This window comes from Bombus vosnesenskii, unplaced genomic scaffold, assembly GCF_011952255.1.
Source record: "Bombus vosnesenskii isolate JDL3184/JDL3185 unplaced genomic scaffold, Bvos_JDL3184-5_v1.1 scf7180000013272, whole genome shotgun sequence".
Lineage (NCBI taxonomy): Eukaryota > Metazoa > Arthropoda > Insecta > Hymenoptera > Apidae > Bombus > Bombus vosnesenskii.
In genome coordinates, this window is record NW_022882930.1 from 1,767,315 (window position 1) to 1,787,967 (window position 20,653).

At 36.6% G+C, this 20,653-nt stretch overlaps 1 protein-coding gene across 2 annotated transcripts in view; it reads right to left on the minus strand.

Moving 5' to 3' along the window:
* Window positions 1-20,653, minus strand: part of LOC117231281 (tRNA dimethylallyltransferase) — a 116,536-nt gene that overhangs the window by 78,051 nt on the left and 17,832 nt on the right. Inside the window, exons 1-3 of one of the 2 annotated variants that reach the window (XM_033489584.1) lie at window positions 18,242-18,451; window positions 5,206-5,346; window positions 4,196-4,470 (exon numbers count right to left, since the gene is read on the minus strand). In XM_033489584.1, coding sequence (XP_033345475.1) covers window positions 4,196-4,470; window positions 5,206-5,292 — 362 coding nt within the window. In that variant the 5' untranslated portion in view covers window positions 5,293-5,346; window positions 18,242-18,451. Of the gene's footprint in view, window positions 1-4,195; window positions 4,471-5,205; window positions 5,347-18,241; window positions 18,452-20,653 lie in introns of those variants that run through there. The other variant, XM_033489583.1, reaches the window with a different exon arrangement.

Sequence of the window (20,653 nt, forward strand, 5' to 3'; positions counted from 1 at the left end):
AAGATCAACCACTTTCAAAAAACTTTCCCGCTAAAACTAATATGCCTGATACTTGGTCCGGTTTTCTCGATTTGTGTCCATTTCTTTCCGATATTCGCGATTATTGTGTAACGCGTGCGAACGGTATCAAAAACCGCAACTCTCGAGCCAGGACGAATTCGAAAGTCAATTTTACGGGAGACAGAGCCCTTTTTGCATAATGCGTGCATACGATCTGTCTGCGGCTACGCCTGCGACCGCGAAACCGATGCTCATTCTGTTCGCTTATGAGCACGCTTAATTAAAACATAGTCTGACCAAAAGATAATGGAGGAGAGACAGATTATTATTATCGTTATTATTACAATTTTAAACGGGTCGCAGCTCGTTTGTAAGATAGCATCTGTATCGCGTATCGCCAAGGAAACCGTCCAACCACGAGAATAATTTCCATCGACATCGACCGAAGGAAACGCAATTACCATAATTAACCACGCAATTTGCGAAAGGGTGACTAGTGTGTCGAATGACAAATTAGCAACAAGAACCGCTTTTAATTCTGCACGACTGAGAAAACATTGCAGACGAAACGATAAGGGTAAGAATTTGCACCTTAATCTCCTTTTTACATTCAAAAAAGAGCAAGAGATTTCTTTAGGTATAAATTTACTTTTGAATGTTTGCAGTGTATTTATGGGGAAATTTAAAGGTAAAAAAATCTACAGAAAGCATAGAAAATATATAAAATATCGAAAGTAAAGTAATTATTAGTAATATTTAGTAAAGTAGCAGTAAAGAAATATTTAATAAATGAAACAAACTTTCAGTTAAGATTCTTCTTCTTTGCTCGTATTCATAAAACTAGAAATTTGCATAAACCGTCGCAGTCTGATTAGTTACACGGTGTATCGAAAATTTCCTCCAATATTCAACGATAAGCATTTCTCGATAAGAAAGATGTACCGGCGAATGTACAAATACATCGAATTAAGTAACGCGAAAAGTAGGACAGAAAATTATATAACGTCTGATCGAAAGGCCAGAATATGAAATACATGTGCTTCTTTCTTGTTCACTCGAACAGATATAATCTAGAAATCAAATTTTATTTATAATGCAATAAAAACACACACACACACTACTATAGAGTGAAAACTATTTTACCGTTCTTTAAAAAACAACATATAAAACAATTTCTAAAAATGAGAAAGACAAATGTCTTACACCTACACAGCCTAGGATCTATTGCATAGGATATAGACACACAGAAATGAACAAAATTTCCCATAATTACATCGATAATATAACCTAAGTTACAGGAATCAGTGGATTACAATACGTTAGAATAAAATAATTGTTATATGGCAAAACTTAACATCAGTTACACACAACACGTGGTATATCAAACAAAACGAACACAATGGAAGATGCTGTAGGTCGTAGCTACTAAACGCAAGTAGCAGACTATTCAGAAATTCGCAAATCGAATTGCTTTGAACGGTTCGTTCTGGCGAGTTATGCGCGCTGGATTTATCGGCAACGGAACGTACAAACGAGACAAGCATCGAAAATCAATCGCTGAAAGCGTCGTTTTCAATAGAGCCGGTTCGAGAGACGCCGTAACCTTGGCAAGCAATTCGCGACTAAAGGTTTCACGCAATTACCCGACCGGGCCGGCAGTCGCGCACAGGTAATTTGCATCTCTCCGAGACTAAGAAAACATAATTACCGTAATTTATCACGGGATTCGTCGCGTGATAAACAGAACGAGCGTCGTGGCCTGAATTACGATATCGTTCCGCGAGAGAGGAACAGCCAAACGAACCGGCCTGAAATTCCGTCTTTTCCCTCGAAATTCCCCGCCACGATTTATATACGACCGAACATCCTCGTAGCCGGCGATCGTTATCAGATGTCACGAATCGTTATCCGATCGCGTGAAGCCTTTAAGCTGCGTCCTCACTGAAACAACTGCCAGCAACTTTATGCTGCATATTTCAAGCAGTACTCGACAAATATCAATTTTTAAAATGAATATTTTGTTCGTAGCGAAGCGACGTAATCAGAGTTATAGTATATTACAGTACAGGACATATTGTATCGCGATAACTAACGATAGAAAGTTTCCCGCTGTTGTTTCAGTGAGGATGCAGCTTTAGATCCACGCTCGTTACCCACTGATTCTCTCGGCCTGGTTAAGTAGCGACTTTTATTTACGATTCCAGCATTTAGCGGGACATCGATTTATCGACCGACCGTTTGGATACCACACGTGGACTCGATAAGGTATAAAATCTGTTCGATCGAAATCGTAGCACCGTAAGACGATTTCGTGATACCGTTTATCGTGCAACTAGGTTATCTAACAGTGACACAAGTCGATTGCTTTGTTACCTTCTTGATCTATATTTTCTTCTGTTATTATTAATTAATTGTATATTTCTTCTGTTATTAATAAAAGTTCACGTGATAATATTATAAAAGTATTATAATCAGTACTTCGTTTCAGATATATTATTTTCATTTCTGCACTTTTAAATTTCCTGAAAATATACAAACACCCGTAGTTTATTTATTAGTTGATACGGTAGGTATATTTTTCTATTACGGTTATCTATCAACGAATTCTATATACAGATCTCTATTCCTTTTTACTTAAACATCTGTTATCTAAACGATGACAAATACCACTTATCGCCAACAAAATATATTAAAGTGCCAACTCTATGAATTACATGGAAAAGTACATTTAATAAACTATTGATTCCGTAGCATGAGGGTTAACTAAGAGCACACGATGTTACATGGTCAGAACGATCGGTTATTCAATTGGAGGGATAATAGTGCTCGAAATTAATCCGTTCACAGACCTTGCTTATCTTTATCAAGGCTAGCGCAACCGGTTCATTCTGGAACAATCGACGAGTGAGTTAAAAATCGGGACTACATAAATGAGAATTCTATCGACCGTGTTTCGAAAAAACATTGTAGAGAAAATTCAGTTCTAATCTGGCTAGATAACGTGTTTGCAATCAAGATTCCTGTATGATAAAACGCCAGCATTTAATAAAAGTTAAATTACGAGTGGGAGATCGGTAAAAAGATATAATTTTTGGAAAATAACAAGATTGGTTACATTCCACATTGAACGATTTGTATACTGTTTAAATGAAAATAATTTCCTTTAATTTCATGAAAATCTTGACACAGTTTAATACGATGATTAATTAATTATACGAAAATCAATATGATTCGATAAGCTAATTGATGTCAATAGGCCAAATATTTGGTTAAATTATTTGCGAGATATTTAAAGTCTTGTGGATTTCGAATGATTATCAGGCAGGAATTCAATCGATGAAATTAAAGTACTCTATTAGATATGGAATGTGACATGTATCAAGACCGACAAAGGCCATTTCAACACGAGAAAAAATAAATATCTCTTTAGCGAGAGATTATGCGGACGAGGACACGTTTCGTAAGGCTGTAACGTACTAAAGAACCGAACCGACGTGTTTCTTCTTTCTTTTTCGTTCTTTATAATTCTGTAAAGAGTACTGAAGCGAAGATGATTGAAATTTGAAGTTAATTCAGGTGTGAAGTAGAATTTAAAGACATTTATATTGAACTGAAATTTGTTCCATTAGATCATGGTAACAAAATTCGGACACAAAATTACATGTAAAATAGTTAACAAAAAGTAAGTTGTTTTGGTCGAACGTGATATATTTGCAAGATGAAACAAATTTTGTGAATTAGTTTCTCTAGCAGATATCGAAAAGGGAGATTATTTTGATAAACGTTTAACCGATTACTCGATAAACGTGAAATTTTAACAGATTCATAAAGTAGGACGATGAAGACGATTCGAACACACGACGCTAGTTTTCGACAGAAATATTTCTTAAATGTATGATAACGGCGAAAAGTTGATTACATAAATAAAAGTGAATGAAACGTGGTTAAATACTGAAAAATTGAAATTCCTAACACGATAATCTGTTGATTCTTACGATCAAACAGTTCATTTAGAAAACAGTTTTTATAACATCATCACTTTCCCCTACTTTTCAATTTATGAAATTGATCAACGTAGCTTCCGAACAGCTCACATTACGCTTTTATCTATTCGATCGATACAATAAATTAACACTTTAGTACTAACTAGATCTAATAATTTTACACAGTGTAGTAAATGTATTAAACTACTCACCGAATGATCTTTCTCCTATTGTTCGAGTGAAATCGCTTGGCCATTTCCGGATCAACTTGGACCAGCTCCTCGTAGAGTTCCTCGTTGCTTTTCGTGGTCGACCGATCCAATTCTATCTTCATCTTCTTCGAACATGACACATTCTTTTCGCCCAATTGATCATCTTTCTCGATCTCTATCTTATCTATTAGAACTTCCCAAAGTATAGACTCTATGTAATAGTTGGTCCCACCGACGATGATCGGTAGCTTCTGTCTCGCGTGCAGATCGTTGATCTAGATCGGCCAAAGAAGAAGAGTAATGTTCGAAGAAGGCTAAAAGCTGGTGTGCAACATGGATCGAATATCGGTACCAGAGGGACCGTGGCATATTACAGCTATATCATGGCCCTCCTCGTGATATCGTTCGGCTTCGTCCAAATATTTCCATTTTTCGAAGCGTTCTCGTTTTGAAAAAAAAAAAAAAAACGTGATGCACGTTTCAACGTTGGATGGACTAGGCGTTGAAGAGGGTTGGAGACAAAAGGGGAGCGAACCGATTTCGCGAAACTACCAAGAGGCGTGTGAAAATGCTGGCGGGAATATTAATCCCGCGGAAAGTGTAAATGTAAATACAAGAACATAGTTCGAGAGATTCGTAACGCGGCGTCGACATTTTTAAGCGCTGCTTATTAATTATTACGCACGATCGCCAGACGACGATGGTATTCGAGCGATATCGCATTCCACAGACGGTTTTTTTTCCTCCTTTCGCTTTTTTTTTTTTTTTATTCTTAGTTTCTGGTTTTTGAGGAACGACGCGTATTTCGAAAGTTGCTAAGCTGTCGCAGTTCGGCAGATCGTTTGTGTTTTAGCGAATGTTGGAAACGTTAAATTTCCGTGCAACGAGTTTTCGTGGATATGCTATTTGATATATGGATCACTGACACTGCATGTAGTTTTGGGAAATTTTTAATAGGTATCGCGATTGATAGAGAAAAAACGAACGCGATGGAAAAAAGGAAAAATTACAATGGGTATAGCCATGTCCCTGAATTGTACCACCGTGTAGTTATGTTTCAGGGGATCTAGAATATCCAGCATGTGATGCGGCACCATTTTCTTTTCCTCTTCTGTTACTTTCGCGGTGATAATGTTGAGACCTTTGTACACCTGTAAATTAATACAGAGACCTTGTATCAGTAGAAATTTCATGGAAATAATAGAGATCCTATACTTTGGATATTTCTCTGAAAGAATTCATTTATACTTACAAATTATCTTCCTTGAATATTTAGTAATAGCAAATTTAGTAATACTTTTCTCGAATAAGAAATATTATCAAAAACTAAATACCGATTAAAATAGTCGATAGTTAAGGAAGCAACGTGCATACGTAATTTCGGCAGCTAAAGGACGAAACGATAGAATACAACCTATCATAGTACTATCTTCGTTGGATTTAATTTTAGAATTTTAGAAATATTTAACTTGAACATGCCACAGTAAATTTTCTGTACAGAATCGAACCTATCTATTCATCAAATTCTCCGAAAATTGTTCGCATCGATGTTGAATAAAGATCCTTAAAATTCCTGGAACTCGTGGTTCGATCGTATTGAACGTGTCACGCGAATCGAAACGTCGAAACCGTGGAGATCGTATCTTGACGCTCGGTTTCATCAGCCGTGGAACGAAGTTGAAGATAAGTGAAATGTAGAAAGCCGAATCAGGAAATGTCAAAGCCCGTGTCATGCTAGTTATCAACGTTACCAAGCCCGGCTGCTGTCAGGTCATTTCGTTCTTTCTTACGATACGTAAGTGTCACTGTTGGACAAGGAAGTTAAAATAAAAAGGAAATTGTGAGAAACGGATAACACACGGATTATTTCTTATCTTTCAGCGACTACAGACTTCACGTTTTCGAAAAAAAAAAAAAAAAAGAAAACGGTTCGACGTCACCGTGCAAGAAAAAGAAAATCGAAGCTGAAATGAGCACAGAATTTATAGCAATTAAAACAACATCTGTTTTTGTTTAAACGTTTTAAGCGTTCGGATGAGTTAATGACGGCGGTGACATTTTATGCTGCATGGATTTACACGTTTTGGATGGCTGCATATTTACATAATTTATCTTGAATCGAAACAAAGATTAAGGAAGCTAGAAGAAACAAAGATTAAGGAAAGAATTACATTTGTACGATTAGAAGATTGAAATACAAGGCTTTCGGTTTTTGATAGATAGGATAGAAATTTATGATTTCGATAAAATCCCTTAGAACCGATATTACCGATTTAAAAAAAATTAATTTGTCTTTATTAACTTTCAATTTCACGATTATAAAAGATTCTGGTTAAGGAATGACCCGGTTAATCGGTTAAAATTCCAACATTTTCATAGTTTTTCTCGTTACAATCGACCCCTTACAATCGCATTCGTTTGTCAACTGGAAGACCGATTATACGCGAGTTTCGCCTCGTTGTCCAACCAAAAAGCAATGAAGTATCAATTAAACGGAAAGCAACTAAAAACATAGGCTTCGGCGAAATCTTTTTCCCCGTTAATTACGTCGAGCCTGCATCGGTGAACGCACAAAAAAAAATCTCACCGCTTTCATCGTACTCCATCGCGATTTTTTTTCGTACCGAAACAATCGTGCTGGTTCATTATCGATTTTTATCATACCGGACGTTTGTGATATTTTAATTCTGCGCGCGATCACGGCCGTGTAAAATACGATACAATACTCGCGTTCGCTGCTCGTTTCGACGCGTTCGTTAATTAACGAAACTGTTGAAATAAATTCCATCCGCGCCATTAAAGCGCGCAACCTTTCGTGCCGCTAAAAACACCTCTGCCATACCTGAAATTAGAGAGAACTCGAAGCATTTTCGTCGCGTTTCGATGATGATTGACCAACTCATTCGGCACACGAAACGACTCGCCCTGTTCCTTCCTTTTTACCTTTCCCCACCACGAAGTACGCGAAAGCAATGAGAATGAAAAGCAGGTTCGTCGCTCGAAGGAAGCACACAAACGGTATTTGTAGCCTTGGCACTACTACGTAGATAATTCTATTTCATTCAAAGTTAACTATTAAGAGCCAGCTCTAACGTGTACAAAGTTCACGGAGACTTGAGGCTACAATGATTACAGCATGATAGAATAAACGCGCATAATAGCGAGATTATCCTCTTCTTTAATGGTTCCGAAATTTTCTTGCATTCCTCGACCACAACAGAACAGTCTGCTATTCAAATAAAAATTCTTTCAATTCTACCGTGAATGAAGAAATTTGCTATAAATCATTTATATTGTGTTTAGTGATAAGAAGATTTACGATAAAGGTATATAACTTTGTAAAATGCTGCATGAAAGTTGGTGGAAACGTGAATTTAGCATTTAGAGAATCTGAAAGACATCTTGTATCCTACCTAGATAATAATTCAAAAGTGAAGTTAAAAGGCAAGCTATTTCAAAAAGAAATGGAGACGACGAAACTGCTGATAATTTCATTCCAAGTATTTTGGAATTGCGGAAGCGCTTCTTTTTAAAAGTCTCAATAAATATACGAAAACATATAAAAACGTATATATGAATTTATGTTTGGATAAAACATACGTGTGATTAAAGTTTTCTTGGAAAAAATATGTCGCATGCACCACGACCTGATAGTAAAAAAACTTAAAGAAATTTTTCTACGCGATTTCACAAAGGACATCTTCGATACTGTTGGATGGTCTGAATATTTTTGCAACGCAAAAATTTTATACTTTATGTCCACGATGTTCCGTTAAGTTACGCTATCACTGACCGAACAAACAGGTTTTCGACGTTACGGTTTGTGCCTGGGTAACTTGAGTAACCATGTCTTCAACCTTCATTAACCTTTTTCATCAACGTCTTATTGGACCGAATCTTGCTGCAGAATTCTTCAAAGCAAGTAACGCAAACGGAAGTTCCATTTGAAGATCACGCCGCGTTGCCAAGAAGAAAAACGACAATTTCCGTAACTATATGCGACGACAACTACACGCATAAATCAAATTTATTGCAGGCGTAAACGCAAGTAACGATGACATGTAATCATTTCAAATATTTATCCAACATGTAAATGCCTTGGAGAGAGCTATTTTCCATCGTCATCGAGAATCAGCGATCACGAGATAAGCGTGTTGCGTGGATCATTACGAGTAATAAAACTTCGTGATTGAAGGAAAAAACGTATTTCGTGGGACAGGATAAGAATGAAAAATGAAGTTCGAGGAAACTGTTACTTTCTGAAAACGAAGTGTTGTATTACTGTAAAAATTCCACACGGTTTCTCGAAATTTTATAGCGAACGTGATAGATACATTAATCGATCGACATTTCTCTGATTCTACAATTTTTAATACGCTTTTTTACACCAAATATTACATTGAATTTTTCTATACTGAATGGGAATAACAGAAAAACAATTCTTTAGAGCGGTAAACTAGAAAATATTATGAAAGACGAAAGAAGCTTTGTCGAAGGCAAAGAAAAATGAAGGATACGGAACGAGATTCTTAGCGATAATAGGAACGGTTTGATATTCAAAAAAAGAACCGATTGATGCGTAGACAAGCAAATGTTCCTGTCGGAAGTTTGTTTATACTTACGTGCTGCTTCGTCGGAAGGCGTAATGATAAAACAAACGGAAAAAAAAGTAGAGGATGCGGAGTAACACGTGGACGAGATACCGGCACGGTTCAAGGAGAGAAATCGAGCAACGACCGCTCCCTTTTATTAACGGAATTAGTATCTGTTTCATACTAATCAATATTGTAGTATCTCGACGTTTTAAATGATTCTTTACTCTTTGTTTCTTCGAATCTTATTGGTTATTCAGCTATACTTAATAAAATATATGTCGTTGGTAATGGTAATGTGGTGTACTCGTCGATAATTCTTAATATCGTTTAATAAATTATTAAAAATAATCGATAACTTTGGAATGTAAAATAAAATATTTGTATTGCGATTTACAGAAATTTAATAAAAAATGGTAATGAAATAAAAGATTTCTTTTGCACATAGAAATATATAATAATATAATAAACGAATTTATGTCACGAATTACTCAACAACATTCAATAATCCATGAACTCGTTATTGCCTTTTCATTTAGACCATCGATGTATAATGCCAGATTTGAACAAACAGCAACATCGGCAACAGTATTTCTAAATTAGCAATTCACTTCTTAACGAGAAAGAATATTTCTTCAAACAAATTATCCACAGTATACTAATATAAACGCAAACACGAATAAAAACCCTGAAAAGTAGTTGCATTGCAAAATTAATAAATATAAATATTTAACGTACACGAAAGAACATTGGCCTCTTACGTAATCCTCAACTTCTCGAACAAACTAAATTAATAATCTTCAATATATAACCACCTCGTTTAATTCTCATTACCTTAAAACCAAATTATTCACTCCTCAGTTTCGACGGGAAATCAATCAGAAAACAATCACTAACAGTTAACAACAACATATACATATACGTAAATACGTGAATTACAATCGATCTGTCTACAATGTAATAACATATTAATATATATTACGTATACGCGTCAATTCATCCTACCCCTAACTAGAATACCAACCATGTTAACCGTATTTAATAAAATCAAATACTTTCCCGACCAATAAATAAGCAATGCAAAAGATGAGAAACTTCAAGCGGCTGCTCAACTGGTCTTCGTCGACGAGGAGAGGTTACCGGCAACCTAATTCCAGCCAGTCAAGCCGATCTGCGTACGTATTTGCTAGACTCGCGTGTCTTGCCGGTCTGGTCGTGTTACATAACGCGAAAAACCATCGAAGCTGCATGATTAATTAACCGTACGCCCAGTGTCGAAATCCGTCTCGACTCGAAACGTCATTCAGCCCTCGGTCATTCATCATTCCCGATCGGTCCCACCGAGGAATTCTAGAAGGTGAAGAGAGGAAATTCCCTTCTCGGGAAGAGTTCGCGACGCATCCAGACGGTCGGCTGCAGACGAGCTCGACTCGAGCCACCGCAAATAGACATTGACCGGGAACGCTTTGATTGTTTCCCAGACTCAAGGTCGCGAGCCTAACGCCGGAAAGAGACAGCTTCGAATATAGAGGTGGAGGAAAGAAGTGGAACAGATGCGGAAGGAGGGAAAAGAAGCGGAGGAAAGGAGCAGGAGGAATACAGAAGCGGGGGAAAGGAACGATAGAAACGCAAAAACAGAGGAAAGAAAACGAACGCAGGAGCGAAGGAAACGATCGACAAATTAGGAGCGAAACAGTGAAATCCAACGTGACGATGTAACTCGGTGGTCGATGGAGGAAATTCGCGCCGTTGCGTGATTTACCGGTATCGCTATGCAGACCTCCGAGAGTTACCGAGGCCGCAATTATCCGAGTAGCCAGCGAATCGCGGGTCAATTACACCCGATGCGTAATCGATCGGAATCCTATCGCGCGCGTGCGAATAGATCGAGGTGCCTTCAAGCACCGTCTGGTAATGGTGATCGTAATTCAGCTAGGCTCTCGACTCTTTGAGTGAAATTAGAATGAATTACGAGTGGATCAGAGGGTGAAATGCTTTGGAGTCTGTCTAACGGTTTGATGATAAAGCTTGGTCGATTAACGATAGGACATGAAGAACTTTGTTTTAAATACAGTCTAGTTAGCTTAATTATTTTATCGAACATTTATAGGAAAAATCTTCAGAATATATTCTTTTACGATATTTCAAAGACACGTAAAATGTTTCGAAAGTATCTTTCTGTAAGCGGGTGTTAATATTTTCATCAGTCACGGGCCGAATAAATTACGAAAGAAAGCTCGGTGAACGCAAATTTCGCTTTCACTCGTGGGACCACGAACGAGATAAGCGCACACTGGTGCTACACCTTTTTCTGCTTTAGCACTTTGGAATGAATTGTATCTGACAGCGAACACTTTGATTTTTATTGGATCCGATTCGTAAGAAAAATATTACCTCCTCTTAAGGTAAGTTATATTCGGAGAAAGGGATCAATATCTCGTGTATAGTAAAAATAACTACGGCTTCGATACCTTTTCCTTATACTCTGTACTCGATTTCGACTATCCATTTTTATGTCATAAAGTTCCTTATTACTATTTGCTTTTATATTTGCATTCTCATTTTTCGCTTTATCGCACTTATCGAAGATTCTAAAATATAGTTTTTAGTTTGTTAACGCGCTGTATATAAAAATAATTTGTGTCGATATCTCCAAATTTATAGTGGAGAAAAATGAAACTGAGTTCGCGATAAAAAATTTTCATACGTCGAAACTAAAAATACAAGATGTGATTTAAAATTAGATAGAAGTTTTCTATTCGCGATTAAAAGTAATCACGAGCCTTCACGACATCAAACGAAGGTTAACGATAAAATAGATCTAATCTCTGACTCTTAAGTTTCATTTAACCGTGCCTTTAATTAATTTTAATTGGCCCACTTAATGACCAAATGAAAGATAGATTTAGAAACCATGGACGAGAATATCATATATGCAAGTGTTACATTTCGTTGATGAAACGAATCGAAATACACGGTTCTGGAAGTTTGTAATACAGGGTAGATTATTATTCATGAGTACTACATCCGGATCGTGCACATTGTATTCACTAATTTGCATTATCTCTCGAAGACACTCGTGTCAATAGAAGCTCTTAATGTAAATCGTCGATTCGAAGGGAAAAACTCGTTTGCTTAAAATTTCAATACCTCGCAACATAAATAGCGACCTCGTTTTAATAGCACTTTCAGCTTACAAGTAGAACCTTTCAAAAGTTTCGTCCCTTATGGAAATTAAATAAAGAAGGGTTTTTAATAATACTCGAATAAACGAGAATTTAAGAGAAATTAATGAATATATTTTTCAAAAATTCTTACGTTCATTGAATCTATCTTGGACATTCTGCGATATTGCAAAATAAATTATTATCAATGTAGATCTATAATTTTAATTTCATTTCATTGGAAATATTTTAATGGAATTTACGCATACCCCGACTTCTATCAACATTAAACTTCGCGAGTTGCAAATTTTGAATTCCAAACTTTCCAAATACACAGATTTCAAATTTTTTTATTTTTTAATCTTTGAATCTTTTAATTTCAATTTCAGATTAAAAACTCTAAATTTGAAATCGCAGATTCTCAGTTTCAAATTCAAACCTTCACATTTTTTATGCCTTCATTAACATCGAAATTGACGAGCAATTAGAGTCTTTTGCGACCTGTTCAAACCCTTCCGGGCATTCGATGCTCGAGTATATAATCATTGGAGAAATATGCATAAAACAAAGCAAGTTCCCGGTGCGGATCGTTGTGAAAGAGGCGGGGAATCCTTTATAAAGGTGGCGTGCCACTTGCCAAAGTTCGATCGTGAAGGGTCAATAAATCAGCAAAGGAAAGGGTCCACGTGGAATACTTAATCAGTAGAAAACGCAGGCCGCATAGCGGCACGTCGATTGACTTCAATTGCGGCGACGTTAGAATTATTTAGGCGTACTCAGAGAGTCGGTGGAATATGCTTGATCATGTAGATCACGAAATATTCAGGACATCCGAAAGGATGTGCCTCGTAGAGTAAAAGGATGTTGCGATATAATTCGCAACTTCCTAGAATGACTAGGTCAAACGCTATACCGTTAAGATATACCCCTTTGGAAATTTTAATATTCATCCAACACAACTAGCCTGACTTCAAAGACGCCGTACCGATAGGTTAGATACTATTTCTAGGCACCAACGAATTCTGAAAGTTCGTTTCCAATTGGATGGAACTTTTATGAGACCCTCTTTGTCTCTTGCCTCTAACGGATTCCTTTATTTAGCAACTCGATCCTGTTTCTATCGGAAGCGAACGGGTCAAGCTTTACCCAATTTTGTCTCCTACCGTAGATACATTTTCGTTTCTTCTTTTCTCATCATTACAGCAATTTGATTTAACAAGACGTTATTTGCAGAAATCCAATTGTTAAAAATACGCTGGTACGTTACAATTTATTATTTTGTTCAGTAATCGATTCCTATTTCACTGGATCTCTAAAATACATTTTGAACGATCGTACGATGTAATCAATGCGATAATAGATAGTCCGAAATATTTTCTAGATTTTCTGAAGGCCTGTAACCGTAAACAAATTGGATTTGAACGTGAATGATACGTAGTTTGCCTGTGTGAAGGATGTTTGTTTACAAAAAATTAATATTTCCATGAACGAATATGAGTAATAATTTTACCAAGATAAATAGATGTTTCACGCGTACCTCTCACGATATAACGAGGGTATGAAACATTTATTTCGCATGAAACCGAGGGTAAATGTTGCCCGCGTGCACACACAGACTTTTAAGCGACGTTCATAGCGATCAAACAAGCAGAGTGCACTCGAGTATTCGTCCAGGTCCTTTCGAAATGCCGTAAAAACTTTCCAAGATGCGGTGTCTCTTTGTCGGCTTACATTTTTTTCTCTGTATTTAAAACGTTTCACCTGCCAACGAACCGATCTCGACCACGAGTCATTCTCCTGTTAGAAAGGGGCGAATAACGACAATACTGAATCACAAAAGTGAATGTACCAACGTTTATCTTTGCGAGTTAAGCTACCACACACGCGGCTACGTATCAGCGGAATAATTGACAATAAATTTCAAGAAATATCTGTTACGAGGGTGCGCCAGTATAGAGGCACGTTCTAAGATAGTTGTATTTAACGCGATATTCTTTCCAGGAGCGCAAAAATATTTAAATTATGGCCAAAGCATTAAGACACCTATTCGTTATATTTATTGGAAAATTTTAAAAACTTTTACTTCATTTAACGTTTTACATTATAAGACACGCATAATGGTTGCAAAAGGATTTGTACACCATTGTATTTATTATAGCATTTATATGCTAATTAATTGACTGCAAGTATGTATTAGATTGTCCGAAAAGTTTCTTTCGTTTTATGAGGAAATAACAGACGCATAACGTTTTTTGTTTTATATTATTTTGTCGAATTACGTACGATCCATTTTGTTCTGTTGAGATAAACACTGCGACATTTCACAGACTTGGTTTCACGTTTGTACGAAGGTGCACCGTTGTAAAAAACACGTTTACGAAAGAGAGATATTTTTCGGACAACCTAATATGTTAAACTTCGTATCAGCTAGTACTGCGATCATGCGACTAGAAGAAAGTTCGGTAAGTATTATGTAAACGAAATAGAAGCTGATAAATAGCGCTTTGTTAAAAAATGAATATTTCTGTAGTCACTGTATGATGCGAGCCAAGTAACAGGCAAGACTTTCAATTTTTCAAGAAAAGACTTGTGAAGTTGTAGATTACGTAAAGTTTAACTCCAGTTAAATTCCGCTACGAATTTTTCGAATAGACCTGATATTATATCATGGTCAGTTATAACCGCAATTATATAATCGATAATACATATTATAATCAATATTTTCTTCGATCGTTCCTACATATGTTACAAATTAACCAGGATAAGGAATTTTGTTTTTGAAACAAAGAGTATTCGAAGGAACGAAACTTTAACGAAACTAAAAATTCATCGAAGCACCTCTATCTCGCGAGAAAGAACGCGGCAGATTAATCTGCGGCTACGGTATGACAACGAAGAACAAGTCCGATCTTGTAGGAAGCAGATCCAAACCCTTGAAGTATTCCGCCAGGGTCGTATAGCTTTAGGGTACCTGCACGAAAACTGGTCCAGGGAAGAGGAATGGCGCATACAAACGATCTCGTCTCCGCTCTATCCTCGAGGCGGTCCGCACAATCGGCTGGCCTTCTCTCTTGTTCCATCCTGGCCCCGACCATTATCCTACCTCTTCCTTTCGCCAATCACCTGTCTTCCTTTGCCTGGCCCGAACGAAATCGTACGGCCGCATATCGGGCATTAGAGTTTCTCACGTCATCCTCTTATCAAGTTTGAAAAAACCGGTCCTCCCTGAATCCATGTACAGCTCGCTGATCATCCGTGAATACATATCCCGTGCGGAGAGAAATGCGCATCAGGGTCAAAGAAATCGCGAAATTTCACTAAGGCAATGAAATAAATTTCATAAAACGCTTTATATTACCTGTTACACATGATTTACTAAAACTGTAGAATGACGATCTTATAGACAAACGCCAATTTGTTGATCGCTAATATGTTAATTCGAGACAGAAAGAGGTTATTAGTTGGAGAAAGTAACGATAAATCTTGGCGGAATAAATGGAATTTTGAGGATAACGTGAAAACCATTATATTCACGCAGCTGGCTAGGGAACGAATGATTGTAACATGTAACGCGACATGAAACTGCGGTCTGATCCGAGGTTTGCTTCTCGAGTTGCTCCGCGAGTTCAAGGTGGTTTTACGCTGTTTGATGGTGGATGGTAATTTATGAAACGTTTCTTTGAAAGTTTTCTAATGGAGAAGAATAATCTCTTCGAATAGTAATTCTTCGAATATATATACCTCATCTAAGACAATTTATTGGAAAAATTCATCGTATATCCTTCAGATTCGTTTTAAATATGTGCGTAACGTGTGTTGCTTTATAAAATATGTTAGTGATAAACAAATATATTTTGAAGATTCTATGGCTGTGATACTTGCAGATGATTTTAGAAGATACGTAATTAAACCCCGAAGGAATCATTAACATTCCGTAACGTCAATCTTCCCAGAGGATATGTTTGTATTGATTTCCACTAATTCCCTTTATGACAAGAGGAATTAAGCGATACTCATTTAGTACAGGGCCGAAGGAAACAGAATTCTTTCGACGTTTGAAATTTATTCTAACGAAGAAACCTGTTCCTGATTATAGTGGCAGTAAATCAAATTTTGTGAAAAATATTATACGATCGGAGGAAAGTTTTGTCCATCAAATTCAATAACGTACAATCCTACCAATTTTCAACTATTAACGTACTATACAATTCCTTACTGTACATCCGATCATTTCTAAATTAGACTATCACTGGAAAACGAGATGCAAAGTAAATATTCCTTAAAAACAAACTTCCGGTCATTTTCTCTTCTCTCTGGTAATATGTAATTCCATTTAAAATGTACTAAATACCTAAACCAGTTGGATACCACATGGGTAACCAGCAACACAAGTTGTAGACAAAATTGAACATCCTTCAAACCCATTCGAGAGCAATTCCAAGTAAGAACCTCTTCCATCATAGCCAAAACCGGTCTAGACCGATGCAAGCGTATCTAACAACGAACGTTAACGAATACTAATCACTTCCTGCAAGTGCGCAAGAAAGACTTAACGCAACAGATGCGTCGGCTCTGACGCCAATTCAAATTTCCAGAAACGATCTGCACCTTTAAAACCGATTTAAAGATGACTAAGAACTTATCCGAAACTTATCTAAAAGGCGCGTACAGCTTCATATTTCTACTTAAACGATAAGAAACGTAGAAAACTTCGAATATTTTGATATATCTTGTAAACTAAAAACAACGTTAAATGGGACATTTTAATTGAGAAAAGCAGTTCGATTAGGAACGGATCGCAAAGATAAGGAAGATCACGCACCCACTGTTAATATCCGCTTAATAATCGGGCAACAGAAGAGCAGGCAGCTTCTATGCTTCATTTTGTGCACTGTACAACGAGTCATGTAGTAGTAGGTACACGCCGACCGATCATTAGGCATCGCGGATTCCTACTAATCATCGTTGAACGTTCACTGAATCTTAAACGTGGTCAGACGAACTGTCATATCGTTCCACGAGCTTCTCGAACGAGCTTCAATAGGAAAACGCGTGTTTTTTCCTTCGTTTCGATGATTAATTTCTGGATATAATAGAACGTCATGGTTGTAAAGGTGAATGTTCACTCGGTATCGTCGAGTCCAAGTCGTAAATATTTGGGAACATCATGTCGGTGCTAATAGTTTTCGATGTCGGTGACACGGAAGCATCTAAATAGAGAAATGGATACTGTCACAAAGCGATAATGTTGTTCGTGTATTTTCCTGGATGAGCATCGTTAGATTTTGATGTACAATTCGTTACCACAACTCTTCGATACGTATAATAGGCTACTGAAGTGATAATATTTGAGAATTTATAAGGTGCGTGTTGTAGTTCGAAGGATTTTCTTACCGAAACAATTTTTATGGTTCTAGAAATTATAAATTAACATTTTGGTGTAAAATGAATGAATTAGAGTACAGATTTCTGTTTCTCCTACTTTATTGATCGTATTGTATATTTATACGAAAGTACATTAAATTACAATTATTTATTTATTCAATTGCACGAAACGAACAAAGAATTAAATATCAGTGATATATTTATGTTTACACCTTCATGAATTTAATACATTTTAACGCAAAACGTAACTCTCACGAGAATCTCCTTTTAACAAAATTTCAGTTTGCATAGAAATAATTCAAGTATAAAGAGTAGTAATTAACGCAGTCGTACGTAAATTACTGCAAAAAAAAATTGAAATACAGCGTAATATCGAAAGAATGGAAGCGTCCATTAAAGGAAAAAAAAAGAGAACGTTTTATAAACTGTAAAGCTGGCAGAATGTTAATAAGAAGGGTAAGCTGGCGAGTGGTTCGAAGTTTCGAAGCGTCAAAGGCCGAAGATCCTGAGACAGCCAAGTTTAAAGGCCTTAAATTATTGGAACCTCGAAGTGTCAAAACTTCGGGGCTTGCTAATTTCGTGCCTCCTAAACCTTGTATCTTACGATGCTCCTTTATACGAAGCCAGCCAACAACTTCTGCCGTTGCTGGAATCCCATACTTTCCGAAAGATAAGAAATTCGAATACAGAGGAAAGCCGCGACACGAATTTCGTTAAACGAAAATGATAGCGAAGATGAGAATCAAATATTGCGAAACTATCGAAGAATTTTTATCTGGCAAGGCATCTAGGTCATAAATAATTAATTGTTTATGCAACGAATCTACGCTGAATTGAGATTTTAATACACGTATTATCTCTTGTTTGAGGAATAATAATAAAAGCAACGTAATAAATAAATTTACCTTGAGAGATCGTCGCGAAGCAATTTGAAATCCATTCTCACGTACACTGAAATTTACTTTTACTCAATGTGGGCAAACATTGCGACACTGGCACAACGAAAGTCGAAAGATCACACGATACATGTGCATACGTGAACAAAAAAAAAAAAGAAAAAAAAAGAAGAAGAAAATAACGCGATTAATGGTACTAAGTGATTCGCTGTCAAGAGCCGACTAACCAAAGAGCATCCAATTTGCAAAGGTTAAAGGTATCTGCGCAAGAATTCACAGGGGTAGGGGACGTTTCAATGAAATCCTGATAACAACAAGCCGAAAGCCACGTACTGTTGGTGTTTCTGCTTTTTCTAAACGTTATGTATCTAACTGTAACGTTCGACTACGCGACAGGATGACGTTTCAAATCTTTGTTGCTTTGTCTCTTACTACGAATAAGTACGCAGACGTCGCGTAGAGGAGATATTTTTCAATGAAGTTGGTTTTCAGTGGAGTTTTAGTTTTTGCGAATTTTCGGTATTTTTTATGACTAAGTTCGTATCGTTAGTGGATTTTCTTGTAGTTATTTTGAAAACAGAATATGTTTGTTATAGATTAACTCTTTACTCTTAACAATTAATAGAAAATAATTTTCTCAAAGGCAAAAAAAAAAAAGTTAAAATTAAAAAGGTTTGATAGAATTAAATAGATTTCGAATGAACGTAAGATTTCTATATTTGTAATTTTCGCTTGAACGCTTCGATCTGTTTTTTATTCAAATATTACGAATATTTACTTCGTAATGTTTATTAAAACAGATCTCCCTGATAACTGAAAAGTGCCAAACACGCGATTACTTTCAATTTGTATTAAATTGGAATGAATTTTTTAACAGTTCGCATAAGCATTTGCATAATGAGGTAACTCTATCCCGTGTTATTGAATACTCTTGAATATTTCTTCGCATTCCTGGAAAGGTAAATGCATATATACATTACAGGGTCCATTCAATGTCTTGTAAAGTGCTTTAACTGAAAGGCTCAATGATTATATCTTGCAATTATCGGCTAGAATAGTAGGTAATTTGTATGAAAAAAAAACTGTACATTGTAATGTAACGACAATAATTGGAAATAATAAGATAAATGGCTCGTTAGCGCATCATTCAATTCGTTGCAAACGATATCGTATTATCAAACAAAATGTGTGTCTATCTTAATAAATGAACTTGATTTTCTTTCTTTATACTACATTATATCCTCCGTCAAAAATCTTTTATAAGAATACTTTATTGACATTCTTTGTAATTGCAATAAATACAGATACTCTGTAGAAAAAGGTTATTTTCATAAAAATCAAATGTTGGAAAATTTTCCCGCAAAATTACTGCCTCTTGTACCGAAAACATTAACGATAAAAGCTCTTTTACGATAGTTTTATATTAAACAAATATATAAACAAACTGATAAACAAATATATTATTAAACGATATTACACGAAGCACATAGAACCAAAGGAATGCAAGTGACATTTGTGAAATTTTTGAATCAACAACAGAAATGGTTAATTTAATCGTTAATCGTCATGTTGTAAATAATTCAAGCAATCCAACGTTGCGTAAAAGTACCGTTTAAAGGCTAAAAAAATTGACTGCCAAGTCCTTACTATAGTCAAGCACCGAGTATATAACTTAATTTTCGCAGAGACTCTACCCTTTGGGATTGTTTTAACCTCTGAATTTCAAGATCAATTTGCTCGATATCAGAAAAATGTCACAGCATCCCTTCGGTTCCAGGTGTCTCATATATCATTTACTTAAATAAAAATAATTCTTAAAATAGACGTACAAAGACTCCCCCATATGTGACGGTAAATCCAACCACAACCACAAACAAAAAAGCTGTAGGAATCAGAATCGTAGCTCTCCTTTTCATTCAGGCGATCAACGAGGCCAATCCCTCGAAGCCCTCGTTCCTCTACATCCGACAACCTTCGGAGATAGCATCGAACAGGGTGTCCGAAAGAAAGTCAATTAATAATCTCATTCAGAGGTAACGCGGAGGAGGAAGCTAAAGGAAGATGAAGCAAAATAGCACAAGGGTGAAAGAGGGACAAACCGATGCGACCGGCGAAAAACGAAACCCTTGCATACCACGCCAGCTCACGGAAGATTAAGATAATTCCTGGCGAACGATGGCACGCTGGACGAGTAACACCAAGTTGTTTCCAGGCAGCCAGTGTGAACCGAACGTAAAACGAAAGAGATACAAAGTGAACTTGTCCAGTTCCCCCTTACGTTAGCCGTTCCACCAACACGCGTACACGCACGTAGACGACCGTCTTGCGAGACGACCGGCCATTAGCATCGTGGAATCCTACTAATTATCGTAAATGTTAAGTGGATCTTAGGCGTTTGATACGGCCGAATGCGGACGGCGT